Below are 19,410 nucleotides of genomic sequence, written 5' to 3' on the forward strand. Positions count from 1 at the left end.
ACCGAACTGTTTTAAGGGAACACATGCTTCCGAGAGATCGGCACATTCATGTGCAATTCACGAGTCAGAAACACCTCCACCCCCATCAAAGAAAGCCTATCATATCATAACTAAAATAAGAAATGTCAGACTGTTTCGGCTAAGGACATATTAATAATCACTATTTCAACAGATTGCCCAAGGTAGCATCGCCTTCAGAGAGACTTTTAAGTATTATAGGCAAATTATATAATACTCAACAGAAATTCAAAAACACTCTATTCTTTCACATTACCGTAGTTAATCTGTCATGCCATGTTAATCTTATCGGCAAGCGTTTATGTGTTATAAATAACCTATTCGAGTCACAATAAGACTGAAATACTGCTGACGTGACTTTAAGTTTTTCATTACTTATTTATTAATGTAAAATTATGTATGATAGCTTATCATGAATATAGACCTTTTGACTGGAGATAACAGTACAACATATATACATGTACATTAACATCTGTCAATCTCCCGTCTAGACTATGAGCTGGCAACACATGACCTTATTCTGTTCAGTCTGGTATTAACTGACCTAGGACCATGTTTGGGTTCGTAGTGTTCATCATCGCTTTGACGTTTCTGACATCATCGTTGGGGAAGACGGTGGAATTGTATGTATCCCCCAACGGCTCCGACTCCAATACTGGGTACGTATGTTTCTACAACATGCTTACAAGACCGATATCCTCCGACAGAAACATGGAATCCTATTGAACGTACATGTAACATGTATTGCAGCCACGGTAATCTAAACGAGTCTTCATCCATTCTTACGAGCAGGTATCACAGGAATTCAAATATTACCTCTAGTGACTTTAGGAATCTTGTAATAGGCCATGAAATCTTCTGCCTCACCCAGTGGGAATTCTATGATGGAAAAGGGACTAGGGGCAAGCCCAGTGGTTAAAGCGTTCGCTCGTCACGCCGAAGACACAGGTTTGATTCCCAACATGGGTACAATGTGTGAAGCCCATTTCTGGTGTCGTTACTGGAATATTGCTTAAATTGGTGTAGAGCCATACTCACTCACTCCATGATGGAATACGTCCCCGGGAACCTCTGCCGGTCGTAAGAGGCGACTGAATGGACCGATTGTTCAGGTTTGGTGACTTGTTTGATTGTATATCATCTTACCTGCCGGCGTGGGACCGGATTGTCTTTCTCGATTATTTCCAGTCCGCCGTCATAAAGCTGGAATACTGCAGAGTGCAGCGTTACACAACAATCAAACACATTGGACGGTCTCTTCAGTGTATTATAAAGCAAGACTAGGTCATACCTACTTTGTCAGTCAAGGTATAAGGTCATATTGCTACAATGTCTATTGGTCACAGTCAGTGTACTCATGAATATTTCTCAATGACCAACCTCCTATTTGTATTTCTGGGGAATTTGACTCAATCCCAATGTGCTCGAATATGTGAACCACAAACTTATAAAGAAGTAAATGTTTGACCTTTTACCCATTGAAGACGTCATTTTATTTTACAATATCTTGCAGAATTTGTTCTGTATGAGAAATTGTGAAAATTTGTATAAATTGTATTCGTTTAATGTTCATGTAGTTCATTCATTTTGGCTAATTCCTCTAGATATTTTTCACCATGACTTAGATATTGCCGATGCGATCACTCACACTCAATCATTAACATACATGTACGCAGGCTTGATGTACACCATCCAGTCAAGACTCTCCATAGAGTGCTTCAACTGTTGGAAACACCCAACATAAAGGGAAACAGTAAGCAGTTATGTCTTTATTATGCTTCTAAGTAAGATTGACCAATCACAGAGCAGAACTACTGACCCAATATGAGCCCGTATACCGTCAGTATAAAACCAACATAGCTGTTACTGACCTAATGTGAGACCGCATACCGTCAGTAACAGACTTGGATTTTCCAATACCCCACATCACATATTTCACATGCAAATTCTGGTACAGAAATTCGTTATTCGACACTATTTCGTGTTGTAAATTATTAATCGGGATGTGCAAAGACATTAATCTTTATAAATCACGTTCGTGTCTTTATTAATTAAAATTTTAGAGTAGCCTATGAAGGAGGACAGTTGAACAGTTGGTTACTGCAAATGATAATGCACTGAAAAATAACGTTACCGTTATTATAGCTAACATGGATAGAATGTGTAGCTAATCCCGTGTTTAGTTGCCGTGTACGATGTCATATTAGGTCAGCAGAAAACTATTTTGACATCGTACACGGCAACTTAAGACACAATGACTAATAATATATCTATATAGCTGTAATAGTCAGCAGTATATGTCTATATCTCTATGTAGTTGTAACAGTACGCAGTATATGGTTATATCGCATAGTTGAAACAGTAAATAGTGTATTTCTCTATATCTATATTAGTTGTACCAGTAAGCAGTTCGTGGCTATAGTCGGCACAGTAAAATGTACCTCTGACGTGCAGGAGCTCTCCACTGTGTATGTAGCCACTTGACCATCCTCTGTTTGTAACCATAAGACATCCGCTATCACAAGCCATGTTTCATACCCACTTTGACAGCCATTAACGTGGAGCTGATGACGGGGTACTTTGACCTCCCGGCAACTCTTCACTTTACACGCGCCTACCAGTATCCAGTCACCTTCAGAGCCTACCAAGGACAGGAGGTGCACGTGGTATGTATGCCTACCAAAGTCACGAGATATACGTGGTATGTAAACAACAGAGAAATGTTTCAGACCGATGATCTGGACACATACATGTGTATATACCTTGGTACATCGTCCACAGGCTGACTATATGTGGAGGGTGTTATATGTCTGTCCAAGACACATGGTCCCTTGACCACGGGGCACATGATAAGAGGAATATATGTGTTGCATGTGTTATACCGTGGTAACATCGTCCAAATGCCCAGCATATGCGGGACTGTATGTTTTTGTCGGCTATGTTCTATATAAGCAAAAGGGGTCTGATTTGAAGGCCGACAGTATGGATCACGACGAAAATATACAATAGACACATTTTCAACAGACCGTCTGCATAAAGGGCACACACTTTTGGTTCAATGGATGACACTTGATGTCAATTTGTATCATTCAAGGGAGTGCCTGTGTTGTTTCATATTTCTTGTCTTTTAATATCCCTATCCATAAGCATAAGAAATCTCTGCTGAAGCGGTCCACTGTACAATTCCGACTAGAACATGAATACCTGTTTATGAATCGAAAAGGCGTCACAACCCTGTTCATGTACCTTGCCCGACGGGTAGCACCCGCCACAAACACAGGCAAAGTCAAGTCAGTTGTTCACCTGGAAATATACGGGGGCATATATATATATAGTATGTCAAAACATAATTTGTGTCACTAATGCTTCAAATTTCCACATGTTTACCATAAAGGTTTTTGAAAGCATTACATAGGCCTGGAAGGTTGTAACCCTGATCAAACAACTTTTCAGCAAGAATCGTATGACGCTCTTTGAAATCTTTGAAGAAAAATATACTTACACTGCTAGAGAATAATCAGTCTCGATATTATCTGCCGAAACATACCATAAAACATAAAAGGCAAACTAGCGGTGAATAATTATATAAATGGATCAGTGAAACACCGTGTTCGCAAAATAGTAAGCATGTCCGGATCATGCCTCACCTGTGGTATGATCGATTGTACCTCACATGTTGTGAAAGGAAGACACCAAAGGCTGGAGCAGCTGAAATACTGCTGGACATGGAGGCCTCTTGTCATACGGTCATACGGAGTGTTTCGTCACTCTGAATATTTTTGTATAGATCTAAATATATAACAGATGAGGCGATTTCATTGGTCTCTTTTATTTCTAGTTGAGGTGGGTAAATCAGTGGGAGAGAATTGGCTGTTTGACAATTATTGAACGGTATCAGATCATCGAAGCTTAAGTTAAACTTTATGTCAAAACTCCCTTGTTTTGATATCGCCAATCCGAGCAGAAATTCTGACATAAAGAATTGTCTCATAAAGTCTGGAAATGCATGCGTAAAGATCGGCAACGAGAGAGCACAATTGCCAACGTCTTGCCTAATTGTCCTATCCCCAAAACGTCAAATAGATGTTTACACTGAGGAAGTCCAGCATCTCACGTGTTGTTTTCTCAGAAATGTTCAGACGAGATATGCTTTCAATTAAGGGATGTAACTATATGTATAGTCATCACGTTCAGTGGCAAGTGCCCCATGAATTAATGAATCAAGGAATTGAGTTTTTCAAGGAGTTAAGTTGAAAAGACCTTGTTCAGCTCTTCCTTTACTGATTGATGATAGTATCAAACTGATTTTGTTGATTTAGACAGGAGGACGTCGCCTACCCGTCAATCATTTTAAGGGCGTCACAGACCCAGCGCGTTTACGTTTGTGGGGCAAAGAAGCTCAGAGACACGTGAGTAGGTAGCAGTTTGAGAACAGCTTGAACCCTGCCAAAAATGATTAAATAATCACTATAGTTATTTTTTCTAACTTTGAAATAGTTAATTAAAGTGTTGTTAAGGAGTCAAATAGTGGCATGAATGATGCCAACCTCTTCGTTATGACATATAAATATTCCACTCAGATCAAGCAGATTCACCTGCCCTCTGTGGGAATCTCGGACTTCGGCAATTTGTCCTCATATGGTTGGTACGTCTACAGACAGGCCCCCTTGGAGCTGTTTATCAATGGGCAACCCCTCACCCTGGCCAAGTGGCCGAATCACGTAAGACATGTACACCAGTCGCTCTATCTAAACACAATCAATCAGAGGTAAAATTCAGTGACCCCTTTGTACGTGTCAACGGCAATATTGCAATTACTGCGCGTGTCACAAAAGCAAACGCGGTCATTTAATTGGGTTGCAATGTATAATCACATCCACACATTATGAAAATGAAATGCTAGGTAAAACAAAGTCAAAGGTATGTTTAAATTACGCAATATAATGCACTATAATAATTGTATTTTGATTCATGTGCTGCAGGATTTTATAGATATCACGGCTGTGCAAAGTCAGTATGGATACCAGTTCTCGTACAATACGAATCGTGATTCGAGGTGGGCAAATGAAAAAGAACCATGGGCATATGGATTCTGGTAAGTCCTTCCCACATTGCCATGTAAAGTGACTATTTAATGTTTCCGCTGCTTTTGTAGGTTTATTCACTCACGGAAATGAGCGGCTATCACAATGGAAACCCTTAAAAAGGATATTAGATATATGTATGTAATGCGTCGTGTCCAAGCGGCTTTCAGAACAGCCATTCCTTGGGGAAAGCTGTATATATGTGGTATAGCATTAGTAATAGCAACCTATGTCGGTCGTGAGAGGCGAGTGAATGGACTGACTGGCCAGGCTCGGTGACTCGGTTGTTTGTGTGTCCTCATGGCCCAGCGGCTTTGGACGTTGCACATAATGTCACTCACTGGACTGTGTGGTCCCGACTCGACTATTTACAGAAGGCCCTCATCTAGCTGGAATGTTGAGTGCGGCGTTAAATATCAAATAAACAAGTGCGAAATAATATATTTCATGCATATAATTCATATTATAGCTGATCCAACTTCGTATGTGCATAAACGTTTTTAGAATAACCTCGCACTATAAGTCATGCTATTCTGGATGTGAACATGTTCGGGGACTGACAATTGTTTCCTAACACCAGTACGACATACGTTTGTGAGTATCAATGCATGTGTCAAACATACATTGCAAATGGCTCTATCATCAGGTACTGGAGCTGGGCTGACCTTTCGTTGAAGATACGTAAAATAGATACTGTGAACCACACCATCACTCTGGCTGCTAAAGACCGCCATGGCATACGAGCAGGTTAGTTTCAACGACAGAGATAACACAACCATTGTTAGTATAACTACTGTCAGTCGTGATGGATAAACAAAGTATGAAATGTCCTGCTGATTATTCAGCTGCTGCGCTTTGAGCAAACGTGAAACTGTTCTGATGGGTGTCTGGCCTCAATGTGCAATGATTGTATAAAGATTGATAGAGTGTAGATCTTCGCTGTTGCATCATGTTTGGCTCTAAATCGATTACGGTTAAACTGATGTGAAATACTGCTAACGTTCGATTTCAAAACCATAGACAACCCAGTCGAAACCGTCCTCACCAAGGTATAACCCAAGCTAACCTTGGTTAACCATGCTAACTGATGTACGTCACACTTCGGTTGACCTAAGTTCCTCCTACCTAATGCTTCCCTGAGGTGCGGTACTCTGGTTAGCAGCCTACAAGGGACGTCATCGTCAAAGCTAATTAGTTTCATTTATTTGCATAATTACCTAGGTATTGATAGCCTTTATGTGTTCTGATATATGTCAGGGAAACTATCGATTTTTGTATATAGATACTTTAAAATCAGTAATGCAACTTCGATGATGTTTCTTCGTGTTGTTTTTAAGTTTTTACAGGCATAAAATAATAAATGTACAATGGCAATTTTGTCTTAGTAACTTCTCATACATGTGTCTTATAGTAATAAACATGGCTGCTGTGTTTCTCCTTTTCGTGGCAGCTATTTTGTGCGTCACATTTCGGGTTCTGCTGAGTCATCCTTTGTTTACACTGGTTACGTCAAGTGGAATCCAGCTCGTCAACCCTCCTTGCTAGAGAGGGCAAAGGTGGCCAATTCGGCTGAAGCGCCGTAATTCACTATGCAAAGTTTCGTCCCTAGGGCACGCCAGAAGCCTTTGATCATGGCTCCGAATCCCGGTTCACCCCGATTATGTTTCCACGTTTGTCAGCACCATCCATACCCGTGCTCCTGTTTTCCACCAAAGTGGTAAACGTCTAAGACTTAGATCGCTTCAGGCTTTCCTCCCACAAAAGGCTGACGAGCTATGGGGTAACTGGAATATGTTGTTCAAAGCGGCATTATACTCCATTCACTCACCACTTGCCAGAAATATGGAAATATTAATAATCAAAGGCACGCACTGACTATGGAGTAAACATCCATTCATCAGTACTTTTTCTATGAGTGTATGCAGAATAATGTTAATACAATCCTGGCAGGTGTCTACAACCACGGCAACTTGACGGGAATTACCAATCAAGGCGGCTACTTCAGGGTGATGAACATGCTCTCGGAACTTGACGAGCCCGTGAGTGTCACACTGGACATTGTACTTAAATATGGAATATTCTTTGTGTCCATTTCTAGTCCAGGACCGACCTGCACACACTGATCTTAGACTATTGTAACTCCTATACTTTAACATAGATTCACACTAGTTCTAGAACTACGATGGCTTTGTGCGTGCGGGCCCATGAGCAAACATAAAAGAGATTAAAATGACAGAATTAAGGGACAGATGATCTGACGTCATCAGATGTTGTGTACTTGCAGGGGGAGTACTACATAGACAGAAGTACGGGGATATTGTACGTGTGGCCCAATACACCGACTGGTGCACTGACGTCATCAGATGTTGTGTATGCGTCAATGGTAGATGACTGCATCAAGTAGGTCTGACTATGACATAATTATATCCCTATGTATTCATGTCATGCACTTTTCTCCAACCTTGAAGTTTATTCACTCAATCTGGACTTTACTCCACTGCAACGAACACGCATAAGATATGTCGTAAATGCACGTTTTGTTCTGTCTCACCTTTAGTATGAATACATGACAGTTTTTAATAGAAAGCCACTTCTTTTATTCTTTCGTTTTAGAGATACTTGCAGCTCCTTCAATATTTTTACCTGAGGAAGAAGTAGCTCTGAAACGTCGCGACAAAGAATAAAAGAAGTTGCTATCCATAAATAGTGTCATGTGTGTATGGTCTTCTAACTTCTAAATCCCTATCAAAGACCTTACCTGAAATATCCTCCCAGATTAGACCCCGGCGTGTCCAACCTAAGATTTGAGGACTTTACCCTGGAAGCATGTCGAAAGTTCGGCATCAACGCCCAAAACGTGTCCAATCTAGAACTGCGGCAACTTGAGCTGAAGAATACAGGTAACACATTGCCAATCAGTTCAGTCCTGGACAACAGACTTTGAATGACTGAGCATGATATTTTCGCCTGCGTGTCGTTTGCCAGCTGTATCAAGGTGGGATTACAAACACCAATAATTGGTTTCAAACACTATCAACAATGTGTGGAATCGGAACGTATTCAACCATAATGCTACCTCACAACCACACCTGCAGCTGTCTTTAAATATTTTAGGTCTGACTGTTGTTGTTGACATATTTGTATGTAGGTGAAAAGTGCAAAAAGACAAAATCTAAAATCAATTCCAAAGGGAAGGCACACCTTAGATTGCACTATGACGTCATACTAAATATATATATATCCATTTCGTTTTGGGACATTTCATACGTGAAGGTGTGGGCTTCTTTTGGAATTGAGTATATATTTAATCGAACATATTCAGTTATAAAGTTTATGTAGTCTTCGCGACATTATCTTCAAAACTGAGGATGAGGCCTTCCTGCCTTTACTTCTTCATCACAACTTAACTTGTTCCTACAAGTACGCCATGGTCCCTTCAGTTCGTTCCCCCTTGACACTTTTTTCTCTCCTCAACTCAATTTGTCATTTACCAGGTTCCTACGTATTCCACTGTGGAGGAGACTGTCGGTCCGTCACCGTGTCGAGGTGTGAAATACACGATGGAGATGGAGGCATAGATCTATTTGGTAAGGATTGTACCAATTCAAGTATTTTCTCACCTACATGCATATTTATCGGGAGTTGGAGGTGTATTATCTATTGATTTGAAATATAAATCATAAAAGCACATATTTAATTTGAATCATGCAATGTGATTTCCCGCACAAAAACCATATACTGTCAACAGTAATATACGTATGCAGGTGGCGACCGCGTCAACCTCATCGCCTCCGGTAACGTGGTTGAAGACAACCATATCTGGAGGTACAGTCGAGAGGGGGCAGTTGGACAGAACGCAATACACAGTGTTGGTGTCAACAACCTCATACGGTACAACCACATCCACGACGGACAGTATGCTGCCATCAAGTTCGATGTATGTACTTCGTGAGGTTCTGTTCCTGGGAGAAAAAGATTTGTGAAAGATTTGTGAAAGATGTAGTGAAAGATGTCAACACCATATCTGATATGAATATCGGGCGAATTAATTTAGTCTCGCCGAGCAATTCAATACACATTTTACACTGAATTGCTAACCACGTCTATTATTCCATTGGTTAATTGTGAACCTACTTCGTCGAAAAGAAGTAACGATTACGTCATCTACTGTTCATAAAGTCACTGACGACTTTTGTGGCGTTGTTCAATAAATATAATGACTGAGCTGATGACAATGAGATGAACAAGCCCATACTTCTAAAGTTTCTTAGAAAATGTAATTTATAGAAAAAAACACAATTCAGAATTATCTATCTCTTATGAAAGACACAATGTTGAAAGTAATATATGTGAATGCCGTAATTCCTACTTATTTTTTAACCAAATCCGATTTTGTCTTTCTCTCCAGGGTAACGACCACGTGATGGAGTATAATCACGTCCACCATAACTGCGTTAATGCCAGTGACTGTGGTGCTTTCCATGCAACAAGGAGTTGGTCTTTTGTAAGTTCTCACCCTCAGTATTATCACTGTTATGTTTTCTTAGTCCCGATACAATTACACAATAGTGAGTTTAGGTTTAACGCTGGATTACTTTGGGTGCGGAGTGTTAACTAAATGTAAGATGAAAGCCCAACGAATCGTAAGGCGTAGCGATCTACTACTAACCGAAACACGCGCACGGGAATGATGATGAAAGATGAAAGATCACAATTGTCACGAATCTGCAATTCAAACCAACGATCATCATGCCTAGTATGGTAGAGGGAAACTCTTCACACCGAACTGCGACGCCTTAGAGCCTCACAATAGTGTTAGTAAATGTTCTGTATCAGTACAGAGTAAAGGTGATTGTCAGTAGCAATAAATTACTGAAGCGCAGGTAAAATGTCGAGCGCATATGGCACAATCGGTGGCCATATGTCAAGTCGCAATCTGTGGCAGCGAGTGAGGGGAATTTAGAGTTACCTGCTTTAGCTGTTGATGATTGTTCGATCGCGAGAAAGTTCGGGATGTGGCAGTTTTTAAATGTCCGGCTGTACCTGTATGAAAGCCACTCAAGGCCTTTTTTACATGACTTGATCTTATATACTCGCCAAGTGCGGATTGGATATGTCGTTGTAAACAGTGAATTCCTGCCAGCTTCTGACACCATTCCGGATTCAAGAACAGGGACAGGCATATTTCAAGTCATACAAGTGATAACTATAAGAAATAATACAATAAGACATGTCTACTGAAGAGAGAATCCACTGTACGATTCCCACAATATCATGATCATGTGTTACGAATCGCTTTCAAACTGTGATGTAACCAGGTGTTCGCGAAGGTTAGCGTATCCTGCCCCACTGATGACATTCGAGAGGGACAAAATACTGGACTCTCGTGCAGTAACATATTATAGGGCCTATGACTTATTGACTTGTTTGATCCATCTCATTGCCTGTTTTGATTGTGAATCTATAGCTCTGTGTTTCAATAATATTTATTGATTATTCAATCGTGGGTGTTTTTTTTCTCTTTTCACAATTTAGTTCTGTACCTAACCGATTTCTTAATTAACCTTTGCGTTTCAATTTGGAAATCACCACAAATTATACAAATATTGGCAGTTCCATTGGTTGAATCAAAGAGTAAAAGACACAGTGTCTATATACACCCAATGGAATCTGTTCGGCCGACATTCGAGAGAGAGAGAGATTTTTCTCTGGCGTCGACGATTTAAAGTTACTCCCATGCATCTTGTTTCAGATTTGTATGTGCCCCTAAATGTTTTCTTCTGACTAGGAAATAATAATTATGTAAAGGACATTTTCATACCTCATGTGTACTACTGGTAGAGAGGCAACAAGGTCCGCTACAACCATATCCACGATACAATCAGGCTGATGCCAGGATCAGGTGTCAGGGGCGTCATGCTTGACGACCAGTACTCCAGCGTCACCATTGAACACAACGTCTTCTACCGGGTGAGTCTTTCGTACTTTAATAATATCTACACAGTCAGCGTCTAAGCATAGTAAAATACAACGTAAATTGCAAGACCCAGGCCTGCTCGTATGTCGATCAGATAAAAATAACATTGCGAACAAAATCGAAGCAGCAAAGGACAAAAGTTGTGGCACACGGGACCTACAGGTCAAAAGGCTAGAAATTGCTATCATTTCAACATATGCTTGCATTTGACCAGTAACAACTCTTAATGTATGGGGAAATAATTGTGTAAAACAAGGTGAAGTCAGACGTTTTTAGGAAGTGTTTCCGAGTATTTGTAGTTGAATGTCCAAAGTCCAAAAATGGCAAGTGTATGTAAGAAAACGACTTGACATAAGCCATTTGAACATATCTGAAGAGTACAATACACTGTGCAAATATTTGAAAGTGATCCGTGAATTGTCAAGTGTGCCCCTTTCACGCACCTCGTCCGTTATAAAGGACTCAAAAGTCATAATGAAATGATGACCCGATTCGGAGGAGGGGACCGTGTGTTCGTTAGTGACCTGCACTACTGCTACCGCTTGTGTGAAGGTCACAGTTGGTCATGCAAATAGTTTTCGATCTACCAAGTACAGAATATTTGGGAATCAGATGTGGCAAGGCATAAGGTTTAATTTCCAGGTTTATCATTGGGCCATGGAGAAACACGAAATATTACTTAAAGACAAGCGGTACCTCGTACATGAACACAGTGCAACCATCACCACACACACCATCCAACCTCCATCCCATCCCATCACTTTCTACCTTATGAAGTACTGATGACATTGCATCCAACGATATTTCAGGGTAGAGTATTCAAACTCCAAAAGGCTCAATGGTATTTCACCAACAGAATATCCTTGCTTCATTCAAAGTAATCTGATCTTTCATTGGCATGTTTATCTTATGTAATTTAGATTTTTCTCTTGTAGAATGACATTCATGCAAACATTGGTGGCGGCCGTGACAACATCATCCGCTACAACGTCATGTACGACAGTGACTCGGAGAGTATACAAGTAGACGCCAGAGGGTCATCGCCACATTTTGACGTCCATAGAACACTTGACCAAGATCTCGCTGTAAGAAATGAGCTGCCTCTATTGTATTGTTTTCAGATCGACGTGACTACAACCAGACCTTGCCGTGAAACATCTACGTGTAAATTGTGTTATAACGATTGTTATGTCTCGGTGTTTGACCGAGGTGTTTTAAGGGGTGTACAATGCACGCATCCACTTTAGGTCGTTCCGACTGTAGTGACATTATCTGTTTTGTAACGTTTTCATTTTACGAGATAGAATGATGATTCATGTATGAGTACACCTGGATAAGAGATAAGTGCCTCCTCAAATTTTCGGCCATGATATCTGAAAATTGCACTTGTCTCAAATCTAAACATTTGCTATATCCAGAAAGAGTAATTCTCTGGACAACAATCATGATATAATAATGGTATTCTTAATATTGGTGTACATTTAATTGACTGTATAATAAGCAAACTTGGAACGTGGTTCAATGTAGGTGTTGCAGGGTGCCCTGGGCAGTTGTACCGTGCTAAAACTGACCATCATGGCCCATACACAGTTTCCTGTGACAAGACTATCTACAGTGCGTAAAGTTTACGTACCCAGATAAGCGCTTCAAACCTCATCCTCACTCCTCAAAAGTGAAGCCTCATGCACTCCTGAGGTAGATTTGGCATGTTTCGATGCCATGATTGTTCAAGCTTCTATAGATTTGCGACCAGTGGGTCCACCTGTTGTATCTGACACCTGGACCGCCAAGGAATAGTAGTTATTGTGTTTTGCTGGAGTAACTCTGAGACTTGTTGTGAACGGTGTGGTCTCGCGTTGTCGTCCATTTTGACTTGTCTGGTAGCCAGGGGGTGGTTACCAAAATATGGTATAACGATGGGATCCAGGATCTTAGGCCTGTGCCAGTCACTCGCGAGATTCCCCTGCACTTAGCCCATGGCATGGCAAAGGAAGCGAGAAATGGTGCTGAGTAGTTTTGACACCAGAACCGAATACGCCCGTCTGCAAAAATAATGTGCTCTCATAAGACCTGTGGATCTTCTTTCATGCCTCTGGTTCCACCCACGTATCGCCAAACACCATGACAAACTATCCCTGCGATGGCGATCTGACAGCATTGGATTCTGATCAACCTCCTGGACCTCCAAACCAGCCGATTTGAGTCGATTTCTAAATGTACGTGATAACAGTTGTTTCTGGGGCATCGCCTTCAGACAGGTGCTTGCAGGAAACGTTTGTTGTGTGACCAAGTGGAGCAAGTCGCGATCTTCCCGTGATGGCGTTAAACCTTGGACGTTCCTTTACCTATATACATGTTTCTGTGACTGTCTGCTTATAACTGATTGGTGGTAACCAAGCTGACCATTTGTAGGACATTCCTTCATTAATCATGCATATTATTCACCACCTTTCGATGTCAGATAATCTCTTAGGAGCCACGTTGGGATAAGAATAAAGACTACAGAATATTTTCAAATCGTGCTTTGATTATGGGGTGACTGTGGGTCGAGTGGATTCCTTTACATGTCAGAACCGCTAGCAAACATGCACATTTTACAAACGTATAACTGTTTGCATTATTACTGTTATGATTTTACGAATAACATTAACCTTACAGTGATTAACCTATTTAAGAGGCGATTTCCTTTTCCCCAGGTGTATATTATTATTCATCTATACCACATGCACACTTTCCGATAACTTTTGAATGCCAGTTCAGTCCTTATAAGCTCATCTTTGTCATGATAGGCCACTAAATTAGGAGTCGGATTGTCAGGCTGAAAGGGTGCCATCGTACTCAATGCCGTGAAACATTGCTGATGCTTTCCGTCCGTTACTGGCCTCTGACTCATTTACGGGCCGTATTATTAGCTGGAATATGACAGTAGCTCACTCACTCATGCACAAAAGGAAACCCACAACTGGATTGTAAATGTACTGATACTGGCATCATGCTGGAAGATAAATATGTTTTATTTAAACATGTATTAGTAACTGGACATTTAAAGTATGAAAATATAATAACATTCGGTTCTATTTCAGTCTGTTCCATACCAAAATGATCTGTGGAGGTCAAAATACCCTGAAATGAGTACGTTACAGACTGGAACGCGGCTCTACCCTGAAGGTAACCCGTGTAATATATGTACAGTTAGTACAGTTAGGAAGCTATTTCTCCCAATGTGTGTGTAGTGGAGGGAATTCGTGTATCTCTCCCGAGGCCAGCAAATTCGTCCTTCTTTCCCTATGTTATGCAGGTATCCCTGCATGCCTTTCCATAGGTATGTGCGTCGATCGCACCTCGCATATGGGTGCAGGTAGATATTTAATCCGGCAGATTTGTCTTTCTCAACCTACTTGTTTGCAGTTAGACACGAACCGACCAATGACTGCATAACTCCCCACTCGTATCCACAGGTAACCAGATCTACAAGAACATCTTCTGGAACAAAGGAAATCAAAAGGGGATCATTTACTTTCAGCCAAATTTTGCCTACAAGAGGTATTTCGATGTCAGTGATAACCATATGGTGAGCAATCATTTATACACATGTAAATACGGACCGACCATTTGATACTCTGGGTCAGAGGGGGGCTTGAGCTGGAATTATTGGAAAAATAGATTGTCCCAGATAATGCTTGAAAATAATAATTTTGCTATATACTGTATATAATAACTTGCACAGCAGAAGATATACACTGTTACACTGACGGGTGTTTTTTAATATGATTTAGGCCCCCTCCCCATGAAGATGCACAAATGAAATCATTGTCCGTGTAACATTTTCTCTTTAAAATGTGCCTCGCACATAAATTAACATAATAACATATACAAATGAGTGTATTATGTGTTAAACGGGTTTCCTTTTTCAAAAAGTTATCTGTATGATTACTTGGTAACATGTATTCACGATACGCGTCTGACGCACATCTCTGGTTTCTAGGAACTTCAAAAATCGAATTTTTACGCCCCAGATGATAGCGATTTCCGACTTCGTTGTGGTGCCAAACAATGGGCGAATGGTGTAAACTTTGAAGAACCAATATCTCTGAAAGATGTTGGCCCGCGTCAAAGTACAGGTCCAACGTATATGAAGACAGGTTAGGTTAACCACGTCATTTCCGCTCACCATAGTGTTAAAATATATTTGTTTGTCTTGAATCGAAATAACACGTTTTAGTTATTAAATCGACCATGGTCACAATTATTTAACTCAACTTTTAACTTTGCATATTTCTTCCTTCAATAAGTTGTGTTGCAGAACACAAAATAACGGTATCTGAACTATTTCATTAACAAAATATAACGACTAATTGCCGTTATATATCCTATCACAGCGTTGCCGATAATCCGACCACTTCCGACTCCACAGCCATGTGATCAGTCTACTGTTGCCCCGGAAACAAAGATACCTGCAACTCCATATATATCTGACGGATCTGGACCGAATGCTTTATACCCAAACATTACAGATGGTTAGCTAAAAAACTGGCTCCTCTATTTGTACATTTTGTAAACAGTGATGGGGAAATATTTAATCATCCTGGGGATTCAACATCACTGCGCACAACTTACACCACTAAACTACCCAACCCCACTCCTTAATAGAGCACCCACTCCTCATCCCATTGCCATGTAAATGTTGGATTGGTCACTTTCAGGGTGCTGGTTCATCACTGACCAGTGTCCGAGACATCCTCGATCCCTGATGTTCAGGGATACAGGGGAACAGAAGAACGCCCCCATGTGGACGAGGGAGGCAAGGTGTCTCAGTCGGGCTGTTGACGAGTGGAAATACTGTGGCTCCAGTAGCTCTCATCACGTCACTGCTGTGTTCGGGCCAACAGGTAGGTACCATGCAGGAAGGTGTGTGGGATCGGTCGAAGCAGGATATGGGCTAAACTAAATCTGATGTCAATAAAACGCTGATGCAGCCGTGTCCATTGAGACTCCTGAGAAAGATCTTCTTGAGTCGCTCAAGTCAAAACAAACTGTCCTCAAAGGCAAAAGGAACTCAACTCCACTCAATGTATACCGTGGCTCCACAACTTGGCCACATTCATAAAACAGATCATGTATCAAATTGGACCAGATGATGGTTAAATGCATATTGCGGTCGACGAGAAAGTCAAGGTATCTCTTAACCATACATTACATCATAATTTCTGCCAAAAAAAAACACTACTAAGCAGAAATTAACTTACAAAATGTTGTGTGTTTTACATAGAGGTCTATCAGATTATGGAGTACTGATCTAGAATATGAAATTTGTTTCAGGTGCTATGACCATTGCCGGGAGTGGTTGCTACAGTGCCTTTGAACAATGCCCTAAACATTTCGCCCCTCCGGGTCTTCATCACGATGTTTATGCAGAACAAGCACAGAATGCAAGTACTGATGTCGAGGGATGTTTATCCCGAGCAAGGGCTCAGTGGGCGTACTGCGGATCGTACCGCCAGTATCCCGTCACGAGCATATTCCTGCCAACCGGTTGGTGCCCTCACTTTCTGTGTACCTCACTGATATTATCAGAATCAGGTATTCGGATATGAATATGCTGTGTGGATGATTAAAAACATGCCGTATAAAAGACCTTTTTCAGGGCCATAAAACGTTTGTCGATTTGTTTAATTAACATAGTAAATCTAGCTTTCGAATAGTTTTTGTCTAAACGTCCGAATTTTAACAGATGACTTATCTTTCCTTAACTCAAATTATGTCGCCATTGTTGCCAACGTGATGTCTGCATCTGAAGAAAATTGATAAAAACCAATGCTTTAGATATAACGGCACAATTTTCCACAATGTATTCATACAATTCGTCATTCAAACTTGTCAGCATTTTGTTTAACCAATTTTGTAGTCGTATGTGTTGCATATTCAAGACACACGCATTCTATATAATGCAGGTAATTCTATTTACTGGTATTTTCAAGCCAGCCACATAATATCACCTTATTACCATCCTTCACTTCTATGGAGCTTTCTGGAGACAAAATATATACTCACGACCGACTGTTCGTCATAAAGTTCGATTAACAAGGAGAACGTTGGCGGGAACCTTGCACAGTCTGTTTACATGCCTGTCCCAAATAGCGGGAATATGTCAGGTCATTTCGCGTGATGTCAACGTTGCAATTGTGTTTCATAACATACTAACTACAATCTTAGCTGTAAAGAGGTTATGTTATGTTCTGCACATGTGTCAATTGTTCATGACCTTATCTTTTTGAAGTACCTATACATACATTCTTCATAATGTCTACATACATGAACTCGGGAAAGTGGCGCTGTCCTGTATTACAGGAGCCAGGTGTTAGTGACCTGTATAACAGGAACTGGATGTTGATATCCTGTATACAGGTGCCGGACGTTGATGTCCCTTTTGACAGATGCCCGATGTTTATGTCATGTATGACAGGTGCCGGATGTTGGTGTCCTGTATATGTGTTACAGGTGTCGATGTCCTGCATTACAGGTGGCCAAAGTCTATGTCCTGTATACAGGTCCCGGAGGTATATGAACACGAGGACGTGCCTATTTTTGATGACGTGTATGACAGGAGCCGTTTGTTGGTGGCCGAAACAATTGGAGCCAATTGTTGATGACCTTTAGTAAAGGGGACAGATGCCGATGTCCTGTATGACAGCTGTTAGATGACCGATTTACATATTGCAGGTACTGTTCGAAATGCAGGTGGTGGATGTTGGATCAAGATATCTTCCTGCCCAGCTGACAAGCAGCTGAAACCATTTTTCTATGACGCATGGGGGGCCACCAACATAGGCTCAGGTGAAACTTTCAATCTTGTCAGTAAAAGAAAAGATAACATTAATACATGTATCTTGTTAAATTTTTTGACAGTTTTGGTTCGATGTTTGATTGATCAATTCTCATAAATATATCATTTTGTTGTGAGTGACAGTGGTTTTCTACCTGTGAAATTTCTCAAATGTCTACAACATTTGAGAAAATAGAAGGTAAAATTAGACCATTGCCCCCACATTGACAGTGTAATTCTGGATTTTATCAACAAAGAGACCAGGACATTTTTGCAGGTCCTCACAGAAATTAGAGGAGGCTGACACCTTTGTCTAATCATGACTCCTGAAGCTGATCAAAATTAAATAATTTTATTCCCAGATGATCTTGATGATAATTGTTTTGAGAGGGCGACCTACTTCTGGCAACACTGTGGCTCTCACCGGAACCTTCCTGTCACTGCCTACTTCCGGCCGCAAGCTACTCAAAGAACTGTACCTGCAAGCATTGAAAGGTCAACAGACATTAAATAAAAACGAAACTATGTTCTCGGTTTTTGAATATTTTATGAACATAATGGACCTTCTTATAGCAGGGTCACGTCAGATTGCACTGAAAGTGACACCAGATTCACCAAGGCATTCAGCCAAATAGGTGACTGAAATAATTAGTATCAATCAACGCCATCAGTGACGTGTCACTTTCCACTGGATTGTTAGACCTGTTTCACGATGGACTACATTTTTAGAGCTGTCTCAGGTTTAACTACACTGTTAGAAATGTGTCTTGTGGGACTACAATGTTAAATATGTGTTATGTTGGAATGCATGTTGGGGAGGGGGTAGTTTATCCAAGAGAACATATTGTCCCAGAACACGCTTGAAAAAAATGTCATCATGCTTCAGACGTAACAAAAAAGAAACTGTCTGTCGCATAATAAAATACATTGGTGCAAGATGTTTTGAAAATAATTGTTATGCACATAGTTTTAATTACGTCTTCATAATGTAGGCATCATCACACCTCTTCCGTTACAGATTTTATGTTCTCACACGTAATACACCAAAGTCCAAGCTTCGCATCTTATGTGAACACACACGCGTGTCCTCCCAATATTACGTTGCAACAGTCACGTTGTCTGTCGTACAACACCAAGGTCTTCATGGCGAAGACATGCTTCATATCTACAACATGAACAGCATACCATGTGATATCGAAATGGTAACTGACATTCAATCTTAACTTGACAAGAAGATCAGCCAACACTGCATCTGGGACCTCGACAATAACAACTACTATGACAGCAGTGTCGACAGGGAGAACTGTCGCGTCATCATCTTTAAAGAGTCAATCTAAATAAAAGTATGGCCGTGGCTCCATTCAAATTAATACATCTTTCAGTAATTAATTGTCTTATATTAACAACTTTTTTTGTATGGAGCATACACGGACTAAAGTCTAAAAGAAGTAAGTACGTAGTTTGAAATATGTTGTGGAATAGGAAATGTAGGTAGAAAATTATTTTCT

General features: G+C 40.7%; 1 protein-coding gene across 1 annotated transcript; it reads left to right on the plus strand.

Moving 5' to 3' along the window:
• The first annotated feature begins 516 nt into the window (after positions 1 to 516).
• Positions 517 to 18,419, plus strand: LOC139477353 (uncharacterized). The gene is made up of 23 exons (XM_071259905.1): positions 517 to 677; positions 1,695 to 1,771; positions 2,569 to 2,684; positions 4,338 to 4,427; positions 4,599 to 4,739; positions 5,001 to 5,113; positions 5,749 to 5,849; positions 7,053 to 7,141; positions 7,387 to 7,502; positions 7,878 to 8,002; positions 8,597 to 8,689; positions 8,867 to 9,039; positions 9,511 to 9,606; positions 10,944 to 11,072; positions 12,015 to 12,164; positions 14,163 to 14,247; positions 14,538 to 14,650; positions 15,065 to 15,221; positions 15,459 to 15,596; positions 15,783 to 15,968; positions 16,399 to 16,611; positions 17,800 to 17,913; positions 18,265 to 18,419. Exons 1-23 carry the CDS (start codon positions 571 to 573, stop codon positions 18,414 to 18,416), a joined length of 2,874 nt encoding a protein of 957 aa, XP_071116006.1. The 5' UTR covers positions 517 to 570; the 3' UTR covers positions 18,417 to 18,419.
• Positions 18,420 to 19,410: the final 991 nt, after the last annotated feature.

This window comes from Haliotis cracherodii, unplaced genomic scaffold, assembly GCF_022045235.1.
Source record: "Haliotis cracherodii isolate W230 unplaced genomic scaffold, xgHalCrac1.p SCAF_33, whole genome shotgun sequence".
Taxonomy (NCBI): domain Eukaryota; kingdom Metazoa; phylum Mollusca; class Gastropoda; order Lepetellida; family Haliotidae; genus Haliotis; species Haliotis cracherodii.

What these genes read in the sequence shown, in the direction of transcription:
- LOC139477353 (XM_071259905.1), top strand. Translation starts at nt 571, where the DNA reads ATGTTTGGGTTCGTAGTGTTCATCATCGCTTTGACGTTTCTGACATCA. An exon ending in ATGGTAGATGACTGCATCAA is followed by an intron (nt 7,503 to 7,877) that starts GTAGGTCTGACT and finishes ATATCCTCCCAG; the next exon opens with ATTAGACCCCGGCGTGTCCA. An exon ending in CAACAAGGAGTTGGTCTTTT is followed by an intron (nt 9,607 to 10,943) that starts GTAAGTTCTCAC and finishes TACTACTGGTAG; the next exon opens with AGAGGCAACAAGGTCCGCTA.